Source organism: Lissotriton vulgaris, chromosome 8 (genome assembly GCF_964263255.1).
Source record: "Lissotriton vulgaris chromosome 8, aLisVul1.2, whole genome shotgun sequence".
NCBI classification, from domain to species: Eukaryota; Metazoa; Chordata; class Amphibia; order Caudata; family Salamandridae; genus Lissotriton; species Lissotriton vulgaris.
In genome coordinates, this window is record NC_141696.1 from 532,541,880 (window position 1) to 532,565,801 (window position 23,922).

Genomic DNA, 23,922 nt, shown 5'->3' on the forward strand with positions numbered 1-23,922 from the left:
CAGGATCATACATTTAATAGATAAAGTACAGAACAAGCATGTTCCAGTGGCCCTCCTGTCATTGGATGCAGAGAAGGCCTTTGTCCAGGTTGACTGGGCCTTCCTGTGTCGCACCCTTGGTAGCTTTGGGTTTAGCGAGTCTCTTATTGGCATGATTCAGGCTAACTATCACTCTGCCAGACCCAGAGTTCTTGTGAACAGCAAGGCATCAGACTTCTTCCCGCTCTCACGGGAGACGAGGCAGGGGTGCCCCCTCTCCCCTATACTTTTCACCCTTTGCATAGAGCCATTTGCAACGCGGATAAGAGCAATGTTCCCTCTAAGTATTTTCTTTGCTGTGTGGCTATGTAGTGTCTATGTGCACACTTTTCTGAGCTGTGTGTGCAACAGAGTCGGATCAGGAGTAAGAGTAAGGAGTAAGAGATTTGTACCGCCTCAAAAAAGGGTGTAAGGCAGCACCTCTCTCATTTTTGGACTAAATGGGAGGAAGGGTGCATGGCTGAAAGTTTTTTTAAATAAGTGCTATGACAAAGCCATCGTTGGCAGCATAATATCTCTTTTGTATTTGTTGTTGCAGGTAAAGGGGCAACATGGACAGCAAGAGGGGAGAGTGAGGGAGCAAACAAGAAAACGGATAGTAGTTGGGGCAAGCTACAGCACAGACATCTAGAGGAAGGCAGTAAGGGGCAAGTTACAGCACAGAGTGGGAGGGAGCAAGTAACCACTTAGCCAGTGAAAGGAAGGTGGGAGAGGGCAAGCTACAATACGGACAGTAGGCAGGAGGGGACAAGCGACAACACGGACAATGGGCAGGCGGGGGCAAGCAACAACACAGACAGCAGGAGGGAGGAGAAGTACATGAGGGAGCCAGATGGAAAAGACACTCTCTACTACATTAACTTAAAGAAAAAAGTAGCACCAAATAAAATGAGCAGTGGAAGAACACAAGTAATGTATCAATACTCCAGGGGAGGGACAAACACATGAAGAGGAAGGTAACTTAAGGCAGCTGACCAATAAGATGCAAGCAAATGAGAGTGACAATGAAGCCAACCAATTGTAAATATTAGGTTGGCTTCAAGCCCACTGTATATAAAACAAAAGATCTCACATTTGCTGTCTTAGGCAAGACCTATAAAAAAAGAGTAACATGTTCTGGTATGCATATAAAGCGCGCCAAGGCCCTTTGGCCAGGTTTACTGGATCAACCCATGTAAACCAAGACCATAACTCCTACACTGCAAAGGGCTGTTAAATGCAAATCCAGCTTTAAGCATATTAATGGGATCCACAGGAATTGAAAATGGTGGTCACTGAAGCCAGAAATGGCGAACAAGAACCAGGGCCAGATATGCAAAGGCATTTTGTGCTCACAAAACGTCTGATTTTCAATATTGGGCTGTTTACACCCTTAAATATTGCCTTTTGGTATGCAATTGGTTGCATAAATATTGGTCACAATGTGCAACCAGTATTTTACTATCAGAGATTCATACATCTGGACCAAGATCTTTAGTAAAATTACTTTTTGTGTGTAATTTTGCTGCCGTCACTTGTGCATAGCACAGTGTTCCCAAACGTTTTAGACCAATGACCCACTTTATAGTACAACCAACTTTTGCAGCTTACCTAGCTTTAATGAACATGAGACTGGAAATGTTTTAAAGTAACTAAAGCATGGTGTGTTAGCTCATTGTCATTTACAGAGAGCATATTGCCATTGAAATCATCACTAGATGTACACAGGCATACAGTTTTAAACTATATTGCACACAAATGATAATGTGTGGAAATCGGGTTTCAGTCAATATTTATCATTTGTACAACACAGAGTAAAGGGTCTTGAGTTGTTCCGACCCCATTAACATCTTTTTTTTCAATCAAACATCAGAATGATACAGAAGAGTGTTTTATTTTCGCCTTTCTAACTGCAGAATGTATACAGTTTATTTACAGGTATTCACATTTTGTGGTGTGCTATGAAAGAAAATGACATCCTATGGCCTTTCCTATTTTCACACTTCATGTACCCCAGTTAGACTGGCCCATCATTAACTTAACTTTTATTTCTCCAACTGCAAACAAAGGCGTTTATAAACACCAGTTGTGTAAAAAACACACATAAGCAGAGGAAGACATAGACTGACTTTTGACCTATGTGATTGAAGCACAGCAAACATTACAAGATAAAAACAGAATGTAAAGTCATTTTTGTTTATAGCTTGGACATACCACCTTAAATCAAAGGTTTGGAAAACATTAGCCTAGCACTAAAATTAAAGGAATGTACATAGAAAGGTAGAAACAAAATATAGTCTATGCTGAAAAAGAAAAAAAAGTCCCTCTCTGTAATGCATATATACTTTAGATTTGCAGTGCTCTCCTTATTCGATTCTGTAACACAAGAGTTGCAGCCCACAGTAAACTGCTTCTGAAAGGTTAAATGTGATTCGTTCTGCTGTGATTTAACTAAAGGGATCCAGTTACACCCTGGCCCTGTTCTTCTTATTGCTGGCACCCGAGTCTGCATTCTTTTTCAGATGCGTGTTGATTCTCAGATGCCTGTAAAGAGTTGTCCAACTGATAAGAAGGATCCTTTGTAATGCAAGCTCAAGAGGCCGCCCTGCGCCGGGATATTTGACAATGTGCGCGGCCACCCAGGCGAGCACTCTAGAGGGAGCAGTGGATAAGAGCTAACCCCGCTATTCATGCAGTCAAATTTGGCCCAGATGAACACACAACTTTCGCTCTTCGCGGATAATGTTCTACTTCCCATCGACATCGTTGCCAGCTATCCAAAGCAAACTTTGCCTCTTTGAAAAGTCGTACAAAAGGGGGTGGTAATGGACGGAGCATCTGAACCAATCAAACACTCACACCCAGTCAAAAGATCTGGGTTTAATCCATCACCATTCTTTATCCCACTCTGCCACCCCAGTTCAGACATGGCTATATGCAAATCAGTCTGACCCTGTGCCTCATGGGAACAGTCCAGCCCGAACTGCCAAGCCATGCCTTCCCTGGACCGGAAACAAGCTTCCGAGGACCGGTTTCCGGCATTCCAGCCGTCTTCAGCCCAGCTTGCTTGAATCCAGTGGCAAAGTGAGCAAGGGACTCACGTCTGAGCATACCCTGCCACACTTATGGTGGCCAAAAGTGGTACAAAAAGGGGGTGGTAATGGACGGAGCATCTGAACCAATCAAACACTCACACCCAGTCAAAAGATCTGGGTTTAATCCATCACCGTTCTTTATCCCACTCTGCCACCCCAGTTCAGACATGGCTATATGCAAATCAGTCTGACCCTGTGCCTCATGGGAACAGTCCAGCCCGAACTGCCAAGTCATGCCTTCCCTGGACCGGAAACAAGCTTCCGAGGACCGGTTTCCGGCATTCCAGCCGTCTTCAGCCCGGCTTGCTTGAATCCAGTGGCAAAGTGAGCAAGGGACTCACGTCTGAGCATACCCTGCCACACTTATGGCGGCCAAAAGTGGTACAAAAGGGGGTGGTAATGGACGGAGCATCTGAACCAATCAAACACTCACACCCAGTCAAAAGATCTGGGTTTAATCCATCACCGTTCTTTAGCCCACTCTGCCACCCCAGTTCAGACATGGCTATATGCAAATCAGTCTGACCCTGTGCCTCATGGGAACAGTCCAGCCCGAACTGCCAAGCCATGCCTTCCCTGGACCGGAAACAAGCTTCCAAGGACCGGTTTCCGGCATTCCAGCCGTCTTCAGCCCGGGTTGCTTGAATCCAATGGCAAAGTGAGCAGGGGACTCACGTCTGAGCATACCCTGCCACACTTATGGCTTATGGCCTGCTGACCTTGAAAAGTCAGCAGGTTTCAAAGCCACTTTAGCTAAATCTTTTCTACTTAATTTAACTCTGCTTCAAGCGGCGATGGTGAGGGTTGAGGAGACAGTCTCCTTCTGCTGCGTACATAAAGAAATCTCCTATTTAGGTGTTAAAATTTCCCCCAAACTAACTGACCTGTATAAGGCCAATCTCGCCACGTGTTGCGGCAGCTTCAGTTTGATTTCCGGAGATGGGGCTCAGTATTTATTTCTTGGATAGGCAGGACAAATGCAATTAGGATGCATGTCCTACCCAGGCTCCTATTCCTTTTCCAGGGTCGCCCGATTACCGTATTTAAAATGCTGTTTTTCTGAGTTGAAAATGAGGAACAAAATCATCTGGCAGGGACAGAGGGCTCGTCTATCCCAGTGGCTCCTGACTAGACCACGTTCGGAGGGTGGGTTGACTCTTCCTGATTTTTGCCTTTGCTTTCAAGCAGTCCAGTTGACGGTAATGGCAGATTGGTCCCTCAGGGCTTCGGACAGACACTGGCTCCATATGGACAGACAGGTAGTGGGTAGAACTATATGGGACCTCCATTGGAAACCAAAACATGAAAAACCGCCTGATGTATACCTTAGTACCCCCACGGCCACCACTCTCCATGTGTGGGACACTGTTACCAGGACACTGCCTCTGATGACCTTCCACTCCTCCTACTCCCCCATTAATTTTAATCCAACCTCCCACCCGACATTGCTAGAAGGGCCCTTTGACTGATGGAGAGAGGGTGGTTGCCTCATGCTTTCTGACTTGGTCCAACGTGGTGAACTGCTCTCCTTTGCGGAATGTGCACTTCGTTTTAAGCTTCCACCCACGGAAGAATATCACTACCGCCAACTAAAACACTGGGTGCAGCAACCCCACGTGCAGCTGGCCACGACCAGGGACCTGCTCCCCGTGGAGAAATTCATCCAATCAGGCACCACTTCCAAGGATAGCATATCCTGCCTGTATGTCTTACCTTCGACGGCAGGCCCTCATCCGATCCCACGGCTTTGGAAATTCTGGGATGCGCTGCTACCCGCCCCCTTAGAGGAGAAACAGTGGGGCTCCAAATACAAAGATATGGTCAAACATAATTGTTCCATGTTTTTGAGAGAAGCACACTATAAAGTCTAGTATGAATGATGTTTGCAGTTATAGGACTAAAACTTACTCTCGGTGTCGCCGGATGGTAGACACGATTAGAAAAGATACTGCAACCAGAACCAGGCAGGAGATGACTCCAAACACCACAAGCCACACCGTAATGGAGGATTCAAGCGGCCCACTGAGTGTGGGAATAATCTGCACAAACTCCAGGGAATCATCATTCAGCAAGAATGCACTGTTAATCCGGTTCCTCTGTTTTCTGTAAGCATAAGACCCAACAAGAAAAGAAGCATTTGTAAATGCATGAACATATGATACAACCAATAGAAATGGAGAAAAGGTAAGTGACACGCACAGGAACCAATGTCAAGCCGGAAAAAAAAGGAAGGAGACGAAATGTAAGTCCCTTTTAGGTTTATATTAAAAACAATAGATTTCACAAGCACAGAGCAAGCCTCAATAATTCTATACAATTGGTAGTTCTAAATATACTCCACAATTAAAAACATTGCTGTAATATTTAATTATCACTTTTAACAATGCAATCAATCCTTTAAGGGCGCCCATCCCTACGTCCCTTCCAGAGATGACTCAAGTGATCTTCCGGGTGTGGAGGGCTGCACTGAAGTGAAGTGGATGGGGTGGGACCGAGGGCTCACATTTGAAACTCCCTTGTGGGAGGGCTGTTGACTGGCATAGATAGCGTCTCTGGAGGGCTTCCAAGGGTGGAACCATATAGAGATCTCTCGACTGGGAGATGTTTCAGGATCTTCATGCAGACTTTCACATGCCCACTTTGCAGTTTTTTTGCTACCTACAATTTTGGCATGCAATCCTGGAATACAAAGGAGAGCTGGAGAATATCCCCGAAAATAGTCCACTTGAGGGCTGCCTGCTTAAGGGCCCTGTAGGAAAGGTGCCATCTCCCTAGTTTACAAAACCCTGGTGTTGCCCTCCAGGCACTTGATGGGCTCACTGCAGGAGAAGTGGGAGGGGTGAGCAGGGGTATTGGAATATGCTGATTGGAGGGATGCATGCATGGCCTCCAAACACCAGCGATTTTGGCGAGTCTTCGGCTCCTACAATTAAAAATTCTTGAGCAGGCCTACTTGACGCTCCGCCAGTTGTGGAGGCGGGAGCTCGCGCCTCCCCAGACTGAGGTAGGTGTCGCAATCCCTGAGGTGACTTTTTACACATGGTACGATAGTGTCCAGTCACCCCAGCCTCCTGGAACAGTGTCACATCCACTTTATCCAAGGTAGTGGGGACGCATATTGAAGTCCACCCCAGAACGGCATTGTTGGGCATAATGGAGGATCTGAGAGGTTCCCAAGGGGACAGGATACTTGTGGGATTGGGCATGTTGGTGGCTAAACGTGATATAGCTAAGCAGTGGCTGTCGCCTGTAGCTCCATCGATAACATCATGGACGCGTGACATGGACTGGTGTGCCAAAATAGAAGAAAGTATATGTACAGCCCTAGAAGTTTTGGAGCAAATGGTGGTCTTACCCCGAACTAGGTGGTTAACCCAAAAGGGGTACAGCGAGGGCCTTGATAGCTATGGAAGTGTGGGAGGGGTTGGGGATTTGTGAACTCTCATGTGAAGATTGTGTGTTCAGACCAAGCACCTGGTTGATGTGTTTGTTATGGAAATTGAAATAAAGATGTTTCTATAAAAATAAAAAATGCAATCAAATTACAAATTTGCCAACATGCTATTGGCAGACCAGTTTCACTTAAAGTGAAAAAGTATCCACAGTCTGAAAGACCTTGAGAATTACTTGGATCCCCTCTTCACTTTGACATCTACAGGACATGAATGACTCAGTACCACTCCCTTTTGTTCATTAAACACAACATTCTGTTCGACATGATGCCTTGGTACCTCAGAAGAAAAGTAAAAGTGCCTATTCTCCACATAAGATCAATTCAGCCTCCCCAGGCAAGACCTGTCTCTCAGTTTGAAGAACTCCGGTTTAGAGGGTGCCCTGTGAAATATGGGGACTAGATGCATCACGTTTTACTCAAAGACGACATCATGCCAAATTTCCAGTCGGCTGAAAAGGCACATTGATACTCCTGTTTAAAGAATAAAGCTAACTTTCTAAAAAGAAGGGTTTTAACTATTTGTATAAGACGTAAAGACTTTCATACTTACCATGCTAAATGTTTATCTAGCTTCTTCTAGTAGAATTGCATTGTGGTTATCAAGTGTGGTAACAAATAAAATGCTTCCTTTTTAGCTGTCTGTGGAATCTTGGAATTTGCCATGTAACTGTCAGTGTAAATGTCATTTTTAGCTCCAGTGTTAACCAAAATCCTCTAATTCTACTAAAATTATATGTATTGTATACTTACTTAAAAGGAATTTCTTTCAGCCCTCTTTATTTATTGGTCTGGTGTTGTTTCAGTCACATCTTAAGCCCACCCACTACAGCATACATCACGGGACAAAGGGGATGTCCACTTCTGCCATTAGCTAATTCGGTGTGAATGATGGCTATCTGACCTTTCAAAATGAGCACTTCATAAACAAAGTAATTCCCTTAAGTGCCAGGGATCACTACGCCAATGTTAGCTATTTGAGTCCAAGAATATATTTATTTTTTTGGTCAATGTTTTTTGTAAGTATGATGAGGGCTTGTCAGCTTCCCTAGAAATAAAACTTTGCAAAAACCATGACAAAATATAACAGCATTCACAAAGCCAAAACACTATTTTTTCCTAAGACACTCTCTTTTCCCAGATACATTTCCTGCATACCAGCCGCTTGTAGTGTCATACGATCATGTGCAGTAGGGCCCTTGTGGTCCTTGGTGAACTCCTTACAGAGTTATGTAATCAGTTGGAAGGTATCTGGGTGTGGTCAATAAAGGTTATGGGGGGGACTAACTCTGTTGCAGAACCTACCTGGGATTCCTGGGACACTCGCCACTTGCCACACGCCGCCGCTGGGGCCCAAACGCTGCCGGTTCCCCCTGCCGCCAGTGATTTCCAGCTTCACGGCCGCCGGGGAACTACAGCTCCCAGCAGGCCGAGTGGGTCACTTCCTGGTGAAGCGCGCCCAGAGGCGCAGAAAAGGAGGAGGCTCCCACTGAGGAGCGGGGGGACTAACTCTGTTGCAGAACCTACCTGGGATTCCTGGGACACTCGCCACTTGCCACACGCCGCCGCTGGGGCCCAAACGCTGCCGGTTCCCCCTGCCGCCAGTGATTTCCAGCTTCACGGCCGCCGGGGAACTACAGCTCCCAGCAGGCCGAGCGGGTCACTTCCTGGTGAAGCGCGCCCGGAGGCGCAGAAAAGGAGGAGGCTCCCACTGAGGAGCGGGGGGACTAACTCTGTTGCAGAACCTACCTGGGATTCCTGGGACACTCGCCACTTGCCACACGCCGCCGCTGGGGCCCAAACGCTGCCGGTTCCCCCTGCCGCCAGTGATTTCCAGCTTCACGGCCGCCGGGGAACTACAGCTCCCAGCAGGCCGAGCGGGTCACTTCCTGGTGAAGCGCGCCCGGAGGCGCAGAAAAGGAGGAGGCTCCCACTGAGGAGCGGGGGGACTAACTCTGTTGCAGAACCTACCTGGGATTCCTGGGACACTCGCCACTTGCCACACGCCGCCGCTGGGGCCCAAACGCTGCCGGTTCCTCCTGCCGCCAGTGATTTCCAGCGGGGGGACTAACTCTGTTGCAGAACCTACCTGGGATTCCTGGGACACTCGCCACTTGCCACACGCCGCCGCTGGGGCCCAAACGCTGCCGGTTCCCCCTGCCGCCAGTGATTTCCAGCTTCACGGCCGCCGGGGAACTACAGCTCCCAGCAGGCCGAGCGGGTCACTTCCTGGTGAAGCGCGCCCGGAGGCGCAGAAAAGGAGGAGGCTCCCACTGAGGAGCGGGGGGACTAACTCTGTTGCAGAACCTACCTGGGATTCCTGGGACACTCGCCACTTGCCACACGCCGCCGCTGGGGCCCAAACGCTGCCGGTTCCCCCTGCCGCCAGTGATTTCCAGCTTCACGGCCGCCGGGGAACTACAGCTCCCAGCAGGCCGAGCGGGTCACTTCCTGGTGAAGCGCGCCCGGAGGCGCAGAAAAGGAGGAGGCTTCCTCCGCGTCGCGGAACGCGCGCGGGACCGCGCCGGGCTAAGCCCGGGCAAAGGGCGGGCCCTCTGTGGCCCTCAGAGGCACGAGGAGGACGGGACGGGCCACATCTCTTGGCTCCAACGCTAAAGAAGTGACACGTAAGGGGGTATACGAACTTTCCATACTACAGCCAGAGAATGGAAAAACTTATTCTGAGCTATGCATCACCCACCACTATTTGTGAAATGGTTATTGATGATGGTCGTCAACTGCTATCCCCGTCACACACCCCTGTTAATCTGCCAAACTTGCCCTTTTGGGAGGAACTAAATGCACTGTGCGGGACTAACTTTATTCCAATAACATCCCCCTCCCCCATAAAAGGCCCTAGTATTAACACTCCACATGACAGACCATGTGAACTTTCCCTACTACCTAATAAGGATAACATTGAGGCAACCGCTCTATCGCTGGGCCAAAGTGCGAAAAGGAAACATGAAGGGGCAAATGATTGCGAACTACAACCTAAAATACAAAAACGCTGTACTGATCCCCCATCGCCTGTTATAAACTCTACCATACCCAGGGGGGTCAGTGAATATTTGGAAGACAAAGTATCATTGTTGCAATTGCGACTACTGCCCCAGCTCGAACAGTTGTTAAAGTCTGTAATAGCACCCTTGCTAGAACAAATTTCCGCTTTAGGGGATAGGCTGACAAGTGTAGAGTCCGCCATAAAAGCCAACTCTTTACCTGTTATAACGATGACAACATCCAACTGCTCTATTCCACGATTTGTACCTGAAGTGCCTTTGTTAATTGACACAACAAAAAATGTTCCAGCCCCAAGTAAATTACCTCCATCTGTTACTAAAACAGCGCGCAAACCTTTGGTACATACAAAAAAGGTCCAGATTGATAGACAGCCTCCTAAGAGTCAATCCCCACCGGTCACTAGAGTTGCCCCCAATCCTTTGTTAACAAATCACTCTGCTATTAGAGCAGAGTCTAACAGAACTGCACATATAGACCTACCTCCAGAAGCCGCCCCCTTTGTGCTAGTTCTTTCGGGAGTTCCAGCTCCCGCTCATAGGAAACCCGAGAGATATCAGGACCTTTTGTATAAGGTCATTTTCTGGCTAGATAAAAATAGACCCCTGCCACCAAATATGGATGGTGGTATCCTGAGTGTTAGAAGGGTGGGCTGGTTAGGATCACTAGCCAAGGACATTCCGGGAGACCTAATCCTTGTTAAATTTAGGAATAGGAACATCGTCCCCTACCTAAGATCCTTGCAGCCCCATGAAGGTGACGGTCCCATCTCCATTTGGGATTTGTATGATTTTTATCCATGTACCTCACACATCCCCTTATTAAGATCAACAGCAGTATACAATTGCTTCCTAGAAAGGGGTGATATTAGCCCTTCAGCCCCCCATAGACACGACATACCCTATTAATACTGCAATGGTTGAATAGCTGTTATTAAGGGTCTAGTTTATATTTTACCTCAGTCAGTAATGTGGTCTCATGTAGTATGTTCTTAGACCAGGTATAGGCTCCTATAGATTGGGCATATGTCTCTTTTTAACTTGTATTATATGTAATTACGAAGTGTTAATAGCTAAGTGTCTAATCTGTTAAACTATTTTTTTTTCTGGGAAGTATTCCTGAATAGACCATTTATATCTGTATTAACATTGACACTAACGTCTTTCTATGCAATTTAATTGTTTTTTTTAAACAAAATTCTTGAAGGAATATTTTAATTGTCTGTATAAATCTGTACATATTAGTTGTGTGTTTTGTGTATGTATTTTATATGCCTGTCTTTTATGAAGAAGAACTTCGAAATAAAGACGTTAAAAACTGAACTGGTTATGACATAGTGAGTTCAGTTAACTGTTGCATGCCGAACAATAAAGATGTGTGTTACAGAGCTCCCTGTGTGGCATGGTCATTTGCATGCTCCAGAGCTGGGGAGGATGCAACACCGCTGTTAGCAGCTATGGCTCGAAACCCAGAAACAATGCTATGTGGAACTGTTTTAGTATGTCTGACTGTTGAATATTTAAATTCTTTAATATTTTGTTTACAGCGTCAAAGCATGGGCAAAGTTTGGATCTGAATATTGCAAGATTAATTCATTCTTAGGGCATTTTTATTATTTACATCTTTAATTAAACAGAGATCAGGGAGCATCTCCAAATTAAAGGGTAAAAGACATAACTAAAATCACTGCAAGCTGACTGGGAGCAGAATGATGTCTAAATCAATAGAATTTCCAAGGCAGCATCTAATCCAAGATGGTTTCTGGCCTAATCAGGTTATTTTCTGAAATTAGATAAGATGGGGGTTATTCAGTTTAGTATGGCTGTAGGATGAGAGCCTGCCAAGTGAGTGATAGAGAAACCTTTAAAGTGCAAACAGTCTTCTTCTTCCTTGACATACCATGGTACTATATCTGTGTCTAGAAAAGATGCTAAGGCCAACTCAAGCTCCAGCGACAAACCCAATTGGAGCAGATTACCTCGCGAGAGGCGCAGGCCCTGCGCCTCAAACGAGCTGTAGCCTGGTCCCCAGATGCTTCCGACATGAGACTTCTGACCCGGTTCCGGTTGGAGATGAAGCAGCTATCACTGGACTTGGCTAAACTCCTTTGGCGCTCCTCCGTGGCCAGGCTAAATGGCTGGTGCGACAAGAATGGCGCACTCCTTCATTGCCTGGCTACGTACCCAAGGACGAACTGTATGATCCTTGAAATAGCGGCACCAGACGGGTCGCAATGCCGTACCCACAGGCTACATGATGCTAGAGCCCCGACCCTATCCCTTACGGACCTGATGGACATGGAGGGTGGCCGCCTTCCGCATGTGGACGCCGCCGTTCAAGCCGATCTGGACTGTCCATTTCCCGTGAGGAAATTGGAGACGCAATCACCCTTGTTTCAGCTGGCAAGACACGGCCCAGACGGCCTTCCTCAGGAATACTACACCCACTACCAGGACGTTCTCATCCCCCATCTAGATGCACTGTTTTGCGAAGCTGTGGAGAAGGGCTCCATTCCTCAAGAAACGGATATAGCCACCATTGTGGTCCTCCCGAAATCCTAGCCCCCCTCGCAGCGGGGTGCAGACTACCGCCCCATCTCCCTCATAAACACAAAGGTCAAAGTCTTCGCCACCCTCCTTGCCCAGTGACTCAAGCCCCATCTGTCTAAATTAGTCCGCCCCGACCAATGTGGGTTTATGCCCTCCCGCGGCACCCGACACTGTCTTCGCAGACTGCACTCCGCCCTGGCCCATCGCCACCTCCTCACCCCTTACCTTGCGCTTTCCCTGGTCGACTTTGAGAAGGCCTTCGACTCGGTGGACTGGGGCTTCCTTCAAGATGTTCTTGACATGATGGGACTTGGCCCCTCGCTTTCGGCCATGGTCAAAGTTCTGTACGCCCTTCCGAGGGCTCGCCTTCTTGTTCAAGGGGTCCTGTTGGAGCCCTTCCCGGTCTGTAGGGGAACGAGGCAGGGTTGTCCCCTTTCCCTCCTGCTTTTTGCTTTAGTGATGGAGCCCTTGGCGTCCTTGTTGCGGTCTTGCGACCAGGTGTGGGGATGGGAATGGCCCAGAGCTGAACCGGATAAAATCACCCTCTACACAGACAACGTTCTCATCTACTTGGCACATCCTGCCCGGCCTGGCCCCCATTGTCTTCGTGTCTTGCAGTCCTTCGAGCAGGCCTCAGGCCTACGTTTGAATCCCAACGAATAGGTCCTGGTTCCCATTCATCTTTCCCGGGAATGCTTTGATTGGCAGTCTGAAATACCTTATTGCCATCAATCATTCAAATATCTGGGGATTTGGGTGACCCTGCTGCCCAAGCTCAGCTGGGTCCCCAAAGTCACTCCACTGGTGAAGCGAGCCAAGGCAGATCTCCAGCAGTGGCAGTTGTTGCCCCTCAACCCCATGGGGAGGGTGGCCCTCTTTAAAATGAAGGTTCTCCCTTGCTTCCTTTACATGCTTCTGAATACCCCCATGTGCTTTCCCAGGGCCTGGTTTCGTGAACTTGTCGGCTTAACCAGCAAGTTATGGGGGAAAGGTAGGGCCAGGGTAGCTCTCAGTACTTGCAGGATCACCTCATTCGACGGGGGTTTGGGGATGACTCACCTTTATCTATACTATTTGGCAACAAGACTCCTCTCCATACATAACTGGTTCAATGTGGGGTGGTCCGATCCAGCCTACAGGCTCGAGCTTGGGGAGCTGGGCCTCGAAAGAATATAATCCTTACTCTATGGGACAACGATTCCATCCCGTCTTCCGGAGGTGACGAGCTCTGTATTACTGGCCTGGCGGGTTGCACTGCGGCACACCAACTGGACACATGCACTGATCCAATGTACACCCCTGTGGCGCGGGACCTGGCTCTGGGAGGTGACCAGGCTTCGGGGCTTCGAGGCCTGGGACCTTATAGGCATCATACAGCTTGGGGACATTTGGATGGGGGATCATATGCGCTCCTTTGAAGATCTTCAAACCAGGTACTCGCTGCATCACTCTCAATTCTTTCGCTACCTCCAGCTGCTGCATGCCGTCCACTCACATCTTGCAACAGGCACTCGGCTGCCATATCATAGCCCGCCTGAAGCACAGATTATGTTTGGGGACCTGGGGAGGGGTGGCATTTCCTGCATTTACCGCACACTGATTAACAACACCCCAACTTCCTTGGAACCACTGCGGACACAATGGGAGGACTGGGTGGGCCCCTTGGAAGAAGAGGACTGGCGGGTTGCCCTTATGGCCCCTAGAACGGTCACCGCCTCCGCTCGGCTGAGCTTAGTGCAGCTCTACTATTTATATGCTGCATATCTCACCCCTGTACGCCTTCATCGTGCGGGGCTGAGTCCGTCCTCAGCCTGTACCAGGTGTGACCAAGGTCCCACTGACTTCCTCCACATGGTATAGGCCTGTCCCCTCCTGGCCCGATTCTGGAAGGCATGGAGGAAGAACTCTCTCAGGTGCTGGGATCCTCCTAAGCACACGATTCTGGGCATCACTGAGGGGCCAGACGGGTCGCGCATTGAAAAACTGTTCTTCACTACTGCCATGGTTGTAGCCAAAAGGGATATTGCAGCCTCCTGGAAGTGTCCTAATCAACCAACCGTGGGGCGTTGGCGAACTGGGGTGGACTGGTGCGCCACACAGGAGAAAGGTATGTACACAGCACGTGGTTGCCCCAAGAAATACCGCAGAATTTGGGGAAGTGGGTGGGGGGAGCGGTCTAATCACGGGGGTTTGTTTGTTTCCAACATATCTTTGCATGACTAATGTCTGTACACTGGGTAGCGGGATTCTGCGACTATTTCCCGACTATTGAAATATGGTGTGATTTGGCTGATGCATTCCTTTTGTAAAATGAATACATTTGTTTATAAAAAAAAAGATGCTAAACCTTGACGAAACAAATGGGATCTTAATGCTCTACTGTTCCATTCATGATTAACCATTTGACACATAGCCAGGTGTAGAATGCTCCAAAACTGATGAAGAAGCACAGAAAACAAACTGTCACTAGTGCTGGATCTTTGGACCATGAGATCATAAAAAGCGAGAGAGGAATGGCACGAACAGAGCAACAAGGAACATACCAAGTCACTTGCTAGCTGATTCGCTTAGTCCATGTATGTGTCATACAATTCAGATGCAAAAAGCACAAGTCGTATAGGGAGAAGTGAAGACAAAGTAAGAACTAAGAAGTCCCAACATCAGACCCATGTGTTTTTGTTTTGATTTGTTTTTTTCACATTCCCTCTCTATGCAAATGCCAAGAGACCTTTTCCTCTTACCACTGGTGCCGATATAGTTTTTTATGTGATTAATTTTGGTGGATCTTAGCCAACAGAAGGCTGCTTTAGACAGACTCCATGTTGTCAATGGTTCTCTGCAATAATCCTGAACGATGCAGGCCCTGTGCATGGGTGGGGGGTCCTTGGCCTGAGAGCTCCTGATTGGATCAGTTGGGGGCCTTAAATGTACTTTGCATGGCCCCCCTTAAATGTTGTTAGGCCGCTGGCTTTGCATGGGATGCAGAGTCCTTACGGCCTTTGTTAACTTAGTTAAAGCAGGACTGGTAGGCGCTGTGCACATTCTTCCCTGCTGGGAATCTTTATTTAGTGGAATTGAGAACATTAATTGGCTTTGGTATGGGTGGTGGTCTTGGAGATCTGCCTGAACCTTAAAACCCCTCTCCAGTGGAGGTGTTGAAAATAGATAATTACTTTCTGAAAAAGAGCACATAACAGAGTAGTGCACAGTCCTTGACTCCCCCACCCTTTAAGGAGGCCTAATTTATTCTCTGATGGAATGGAGGGCTTGCAGAATATTTTGAGATTTGAATTACAATATGGGCCACATTCCTTGCCCCTTTTTTAAAATATTGCTACCAGCTAGGTAAGATTCCCTCCTCCTGGTCTGGCAGTATTTTAATTCCACTCTTTAAAAAGGCACCACCCGGGTAACTACTGGCAAAAAGCCTTTTTAGACTCAGTTGCGAAAAAAACTGCTCGCAGTGTCCTGGGTCATCTTAATGATTGGGTGCTTGAAGAGAAAATCCTTCCTTTAGAACACGCTGGATTTAGGAAAGACCATTGTACCACAGATAACATTTGCATGTTAAAATTAATTGAAGAAAAGTATACTCTTACTCACAAGTCACACATATTTGTGGCTTTTATGGATTTTACAACGCCTTTCGATAAGATTGATCACCGAATACTTTGAAAAAACTTCATAAAATGGGAATTCCCTCCACCCTCCTTTTATCTATTATTATAGCTCGGCATTCTAATTTGTAGTCTCAGGTTCTTCTAGAAGGAGATCAAGGCCTCTCTGACCTAATTTCTACAAACAAAATGGCCTGAAGCAAGGCTGCTTGATAGCACTGATTCTCTTCTCCCTTTATCTAGCAGATCTTCCAGATTGTTTTTCTTCCCAAGAGGTAGATGCACCAAATATAGGCGGCCGCCCTTTTCCGCGTCTAATCTATGCGGATGATATTATAATTATGGATATGATTCCTATAGGGTTGAATAAAAGTGAAGGCTCTATAAAAATATACAGTGCCACAATACCTGAAGATAAACACTTTACCTTAACTTTATTAAATAATAAATTTAAGTTATTAAAAAAACATACAATTTTATTTTTTAATACATAAATATATATATATATATATTATCGCAATATTAATAAAAAATATACAATATTTTTACCATAGGATAGCGGGAGGGTAAAATTTACTATTACCACTCCAGTGAGTGCAACATTAGGGAAAGCGTTGGATAGCGTGGGGGTAAAATTACTATTCCCACTCCAGTGAGTGCAACAGTAGGGAAAGCGTTGGATAGTGGGAGGGTAAAATGTACTATTCCCACTCCAGTGAGCGCAACAGTAGGGAAAGCGTTGGGTAGCGGGAGGGTAAAAATTAGTATTCCCACTCCAGTGAGTGCAACAGTAGGGAAAGCGTTGGATAGCGAGAGGGTAAAAATTACTATTTCCACTCCAGAGAGTGCAACAGTAGGGAAAGCGTTGGATAGCGGGAGGGTAAAAATTACTATTCCCAACCCAGAGAGGGCAACAATAGGTAAAGCGTTGAATAGCATAGGGGTGAAACTTACTATTCCCACTCTAGTAAGTTTAACAAGGAAAGTAATGATTTAATTTATTAATACAAATAAATTAAATATCAATACCAATAAAACATTTATTAAAATGAATTACCAATTTAATAATATGTAATAATTATTCAATTAGAAATACAAATAAATATTAGTTATTAAAATTAATTACCTATTCATAATTAATTAACAACGAATTAATTTTCAATAACAAAAACTAATTAATAATAAACATTAATACCAATGAATAATTAATTAACAGTAAATTTATTATCAATACACAAAAAGTATTTTTAATATGTAATTAATTACAATTAAATTACTTCCCATCCTATTCCCCTATAAACCTACAATCTGCTACAGAAAAAAAATGAATACAATTATTGTAATTATCAATTAATGAATTAATACACATTAATTACCAATTAATAATATAATTAACAATGAATGAAAAATCAATACCAATAAATAAATAAACATTTTTTACTTAATTACAATTAAATTACTTCCCACCCTATTCCCCTATAAACCCACAACCCGCTACGGAAAATAAATTAATAAAATTAACATAATTATCAATTAATCAAAATTAATTACCGATTAAAAATTAATTACCAATTAATTCAAAATGAATACCAATAAATAAATACATATATTTAATTAATTACAATTAAATTACTTCCCACCCTATTCCCCTATAAACCCACAACCCGCTACAGAACTAAGTTACGCAAAAATTAAATAATATAAAATCCATTACTTAAAATAAATTACTAAAATAATACACACTTTTCACACATATGCTAACATACAAAACACTTCAAAAAAATTTATATTATTAAAAATTCGATATATTTTAATACCTATATTATATACTTCGATATTTTGACTTTCTATATTTTGAAAATCGATATTATATGACTTACTTCAATTCAATATTTTCACCACTATATTCTGTCCATTCGATATTTTGTCCATTCTATATTTTGACTTCGATATTATGGCTATTCTATATTTTGGATTCGATATTATGTCTAGTTACCATCGAAAATATATGCCAATTATGTCACCAGGGAATATGCAGCAATCATTTTTATAAAGATGTCTATACCCATTGTTTTGTCATCGAATAAATATAGATTACTTTCACCAAATAATAAATGCCCATAATATCACGCCACATTTAAATAAGTTCATTATAATAAAGTAAGAAAACGTGCATGCATGTTATAAGGTATCAATTGGTTCACACGCTTTTTCAAGAGAAATCACATATTAATTCACCATTGTTTCTTTTCTCTATGCTATCCCTTGTCAATGCTGTATTGTCTGTCTCACTCTCCTGCTCTGCACGCCTCCTCTGTAGTCTCTCCACTGCCTTGCAGTTGTTCTATCTCTCATCTCACTCATTTACCTCTCTCATCTTCATCTTTCTTGCCCATTTTATCCACTCCCTGTTTTTATTTTCTTTCACCTGCCCTTTTCTCTCAATCTGTATCTATTTTTCTCTCCTTTTTCCCTTCCCTTGGTCTTTCTCTTTCCCTCAGCACAATTTTTTCTTACACCGATCACCTCACTCTCTCTTAATCCTGTCTCTCTGTCTTGTCCTCTTCTCCTCTCCTCCACTTTGTTCCCACCTGGCCCCTTTCCCCTAATGCGCAGTCAACTGTCTGCCACTCTCTTGCCTCTGCCAAAACTCCCTCTATTGGCTTCGCTTGGCCCAGTCACAGTGACAGGTACTGAGGAGCCTTTCCGCAGGGTCATAATTTGGCCCTTGCAGCTATAAAAGGAAGTTTTAAGTTTTTACTTTTTACTTTCAGTTTGGGAAAGACACATAGGCCTCACCACGCTGCTGTTCACTTTACACTCCTAGTCCAGTGAGGGCATTGTTGGGCCCCCCGGATGTGGAAGCCTGGTGACAGACAGCACCGCAAGGTGCATGGACCCAGTGTTACTCCCTTAGGCGGGGGGCACATAAGCAAAGTGGATTAGAGCCAGATTGGGAGTTTGGTGGACAGGTTAATCTGTCACAAAAATTATAGATATCCCGGCCACCATTTTACAAATGCCACTGGATACAATGCTTTTGTACCGCTTTGTTTGCCATACGTTGGCAGGGTATGCTCAGACGTGAGTCCCTTGCTCACTTTGCCACTGGATTGAAGCAAGCCTGGCTGAAGACGGCTGTAATGCCAGAAACCGGTTCTAGGAAGCTTGAATCCCGTCCAGGAAAGGCATGGCTTGGCAGTTCGGGCTGGACTGTTCCCATGAGGCACAGGGTCAGACTGATTTGCATATGGCCATGTCTGAACTACGGTGGAAGAGTAGGCTAAAGAACGATGATGGATTAAACCCAGATCTGTTGACTGGGTGTGAGTGTTTGATTGGTTCAGATGCTCCGTCCATCACCACCCCCTTTTGTGCCGCTTTGTTTGCCATAAGTTGGCAGGGTATGCTCGGACGTGTGTCCCTTGCTCACTTTGCCACTGGATTCAAGCAAGCCTGGCTGAAGATGGCTGTAATGCCGGAAACCGGTCCTAGGAAGCTTGAATCCGGTCCAGGGAAGGCATGGCTTGGCAGTTCGGGCTGAACTGTTCCCATGAGGCACGAGGTCAGACTGATTTGCATATGGCCATGTCTGAACTGGGGTGGCAGAGTAGGCTAAAGAACGGTGATGGATTAAACTCAGATTAGTTGACTGGGTGTGAGTGTTTGATTGGTTCAGATGCTCCGTCCATCACCACCCCCTTTGTACCTGCTTTGTTCGCCATAAGTTGGCAGGGTATGCTCAGACGTGAGTCCCTTGCTAACTTTGCCACTGGATTCAAGCAAGCCTGGCTGAAGACGGCTGTAATGCCAGAAACCGGTCCTAGGAAGCTTGAATCCGGTCCAGGGAAGGCATGGCTTGGCCGTTCGGGCTGGACTGTTACCATGAGGCACAGGGTCAGACTGATTTTCATATGGCCATGTCTGAACTGGGGTGGCAGAGTAGGCTAAAGAACGGTGATGGATTAAACTCAGATTTGTTGACTGGGTGTGAGTGTTTGATTGATTCAGATGCTCCGTTCATCACCACCCCCTTTGTACCTGCTTTGTTCGCCATAAGTTGGCAGGGTATGCTCAGACGTGAGTCCCTTGCTAACTTTGCCACTGGATTCAAGCAAGCCTGGCTGAAGACGGCTGTAATGCCAGAAACCGGTCCTAGGAAGCTTGAATCCGGTCCAGGGAAGGCATGGCTTGGCCGTTCGGGCTGGACTGTTCCCATGAGGCACAGGGTCAGACTGATTTTCATATGGCCATGTCTGAACTGGGGTGGCAGAGTGGGCTAAAGAAAGGTAATGGATTAAACCCAGATCTGTTGACTGGGTGTGAGTGTTTGATTGGTTCAGATGCTCCGTCCATCACCACCCCCTTTTGTAGCGCTTTGTTTGCCATAAGTTGGCAGGGTATGCTCAGACGTGAGTCCCTTGCTCACTTTGCGACTGGATTCAAGCAAGCCTGGCTGAAGACGGCTGCAATGCCAGAAACCGGTCCTAGGAAGCTTGAATCCGGTCCTGGGAAGGCATGGCTTGGCAGTTCGGGCTGGACTGTTCCCATGAGGCACAAGGTCAGACTGATTTGCATATGGCTATCTCTGATCTGGGGTGGCAGAGTAGGCTAAAGAACGGTGATGGATTAAACTCAGATTAGTTGACTGGGTGTGAGTGTTTGATTGGTTTAGATGCTCCGTCCATCACCACCCCCTTTGTACCTGCTTTGTTCGCCATAAATTGGCAGGGTATGCTCAGACGTGAGTCCCTTGCTAACTTTGCCACTGGATTCAAGCAAGCCTGGCTGAAGACGGCTGTAATGCCAAAACCGGTCCTAGGAAGCTTGAATCCGATCCAGGGAAGGCATGGCTTGGCAGTTCGGGCTGGACTGTTTCCATGAGGCACAGGGTCAGACTGATTTGCATATGGCCATGTCTGAACTGGGGTGGCAGAGTGGGCTAAAGAACGGTGATGGATTAAACCCAGATCTGTTGACTGGGTGTGAGTGTTTGCTCCGTCCATCACCACCCCCTTTTGTACCGCTTTGGAATACTGAGGGCAGGATATCTGCCATGTTTGTGTCAGAGTTACCGTCCGCAGAACTCTAAATCAGGCACTTAATGGCCAGTGGCATTACAAAACTTGAGGGATCCCCCTGCAAAGTACATGGAGCCCCTCGGCCCACCACCTATCAATTTGCCGCACCGCTAAAACATCTGGGGGCAGATTTACAAGCCACTTGCACCACTTTTGCGTCACTTTTCCCAAATTAAAAGTGACGCGAAATTGGCGCAAGGGGCTTGTAAATCTGCCCCCTGGTATATTTTGAAATATGTACTGTGCTGACTGCTCCTCCTAGTTTTCTGTTGGGGATTTGCAGTAAAGGCATACACAAATTGCCTTTAGGCCAGTAACACTTCAATTTAAAGTGTTTTTGATGACAAAACGCTAGTTTGCAGCATGCAACAAAATAATAGTCTGATCAAAATGGTTCTGTGTGACATCAGTAAAATTTGAAATGACAGTAATGTGCAGCGTCAGAGTGATAATGTTGTGGGGCGTGGGAAAGCAATGGCCTGTACATAGTAAAATAAATGTAACGTTCTGGCACACGAAACGACTTAAAAACGTATGGAGATGAAGTAAAGTGGACTAACTGCATGAAAGCTGCGTCTGTGTTTCTTTTCGTAGGTGTCTTTGCATGCACAGGCCCAGACCATGTTTTGTTGCACAGGGGGCACTGAAAATTAGAGATGTGGCGGCTGTTAAGTCCCTTTTTCTCATGTTCTAGGCGCATTTTGTGATTCAGAAAAACGTGTATGTTCTAAACCTATTTTGCAATATGGAAAAAAAATACACATTTCAAAACGTGTTTGGAACATAAGAATAAGTAATGTGGCAGTCACAAATCCTGTTAATTTAGCAATCCGCAGGGTTTGCAAATGATAAATCACATAGTGCATCATATATTACTAAAAGCCAGAAAAGGTTTGATAACAATGTAACCAGGGCCAGACTGGCCGGTGGGGACACCGGGCGTTTCCCCGGTGGGCTGGTGGGCCGGAGGGGTGGGGCCGGTGTTGTACCCGTGTGTAGTGAGGGTGTGTGGGTAGGCCTACGCGACCAGCATGGCCACGTGCGCAGGGGTGGAAGCGCGGAGCATCAGCCAGCAAACCACACACTCGTCTCATTCGGAAGTGACGTGCCCGAGCGCGCGTCCTTCTTTTATTGGACCCCGCAGGCCACGCCTGGCCTGCGGATGCGTGGATGCGTACGTGCGTCTGCTAGAGTGCTAACCGCACTACATCTCTATCCAACTTTCAACAATTTCAAATGTTCAATAAACTGTTCATGAAATGAAACATACAATGATGACAGGTACTTGCGTGCTCCTCTGCTGCAGAGTTCAGGAGCTCAGGTGGCAGACATAGTCATTGAGTTTCTGGTTGGGGCGGGGGTTGGGCCTCAGACTGTAACGAGGCGTGCGGCCTGAGCCTCGATCCCTGTGGTGGGCCTGGCTCCAGACGGGGGTGGAGGGTATTGGCGCTTCAGGTTCTGGTGTGAGGCCCCCGCCGTCTGCTGCAGAGCCACTCACCACTTCTGGTGCTGTCGCTCCGGGCGTTTCGGGGGTGTCCTCCTGTGTTTCAGCACTTGCACTGCCGGCTGGAGTGATTACCTTGAACCATGATGAGTTCCTTGATACTTCTTCTCCCTCCTTGTTGGCGGTCACCATGGTGCCCTTCGTGTTAGTGACCGTCCACGGTCCTGGTTCATAGAAAGTCCGAAACTTCCCCCCGGGTCGTCGATTCTTGATGATGACCCTGTCCCCTCGATGTAGCTGCCTTGGGGTAGCCCTGCGGCGGCTGCTCGCCCGCATGTTGTTCCTGCGTCGGCGTCTTTGTGCAAGTTCCTGCATCTCATCCGGTTCCTTATCTTCCCGCCTTTGCCCCGGCGGCACAGGGAGGAGGTCCCTACGTTGGCCTTGAAACATCAGCGACCACGGGCTTCTCAGCGTGGTGCAGTGGGGCGTTCCACGGTACTCCCTCAGGAATTCGTGCAGTCTCTGCTCGGGGTCGGCCTCTTCGACCACTGCGATCCTGAACATTTTGTTAAGTGTACGCATAAACCGCTCCACCTCCCCGTTGGCTTGTGGCCACTGGGGAGTGATGCGCCGGTGGGTGATGCCTCGCGTCGCCATGAAGGTGGCAAACTCCGCCCCCTGGAAGGGAAGGCCATTGTCGCTTTTAAGTTCACCGGGCAGGCCGAATAGGGAGAACATCTTCTCAAGTGCTGGCCCCACATGGGCAAAAGCCGTGGATGGCACTTTCTCTACAAGGGGATATTTGGAATAAGAGTCTATGACCACTAGAGTGTGTCCCTCACCGGGGAAGCTTCCAAAATCCACACTGACCTTTTCCCATGGAGTGGTGCAGGCATCCTCCGTGATGACGGGGACTGGTCGTTCCGGATCGCTGGTTAACTGGCAGGGCATGCAGTTCTTGACATATTCGTCCACGGTGCTTTCTAGTGCGGGGAACCACACCTTCTCGCGCATGCGCGCCTTCATCTTGGTGACCCCTTGGTGGCCTCCATGTGCCAGTTGGGTGGCCCGATGTCTGAGTTGCCTTGGTATCACGAGGCGCGTCCCCCTAAGTAGTGTGCCCTCCTCTGTGGCACTGAGTTCATGGCGGATCTGCCAGTACTTGGTGAGGGTTTCCTTGTCTGCCGCCGACCAGCTCGGGGGAGGCCTGAGATAATCCGTCCAGGACCCCTCTTGCACCGCCTGGAGTGACCGCATGTAGGGGAGGTCTTCTGTGGCTGCCTCCTTGATTTCCTCTAGAGTCATACACTGGGGGCATGATGTGAGAGCCACCCACTGAACATAGCCATCACACTCCTCGTCAGTGGTTGCCAGTTCTCGCGGCAGCGGGTGCCGTGACAAGTAGTCGGCTGGGTTTTTGGCTCCGGGCCTGTAGATGACCTCCATGTCGTAGGTCTGGAGCTGTATCACCCATCTCTCGATTCGTGGCGGTGGATGGGGGGCAGTGCCTTTGAAGAGTGGCACCAACGGTTGATGATCTGTGACCATGACGAATGCTTGTCCGTGTAGGTAAAGGTGGAAGTGTCCACAGGCCCACTTGATAGCTAGCGCTTCGCGCTCAATCTGGGCATATCGGGCCTCGGTGG

The 23,922-nt window shown here is 47.0% G+C and overlaps 1 protein-coding gene across 1 annotated transcript in view; it reads right to left on the reverse strand.

Moving 5' to 3' along the window:
• The window catches only part of CLTRN (collectrin, amino acid transport regulator), a 159,218-nt gene that overhangs the window by 33,070 nt on the left and 102,226 nt on the right, over window positions 1-23,922 (reverse strand). The window contains exon 5 of the mRNA XM_086934341.1: window positions 5,022-5,216. Within this exon, the coding sequence (XP_086790467.1) occupies window positions 5,022-5,216 (195 nt within the window). The remainder of the gene's footprint in view (window positions 1-5,021; window positions 5,217-23,922) is intronic.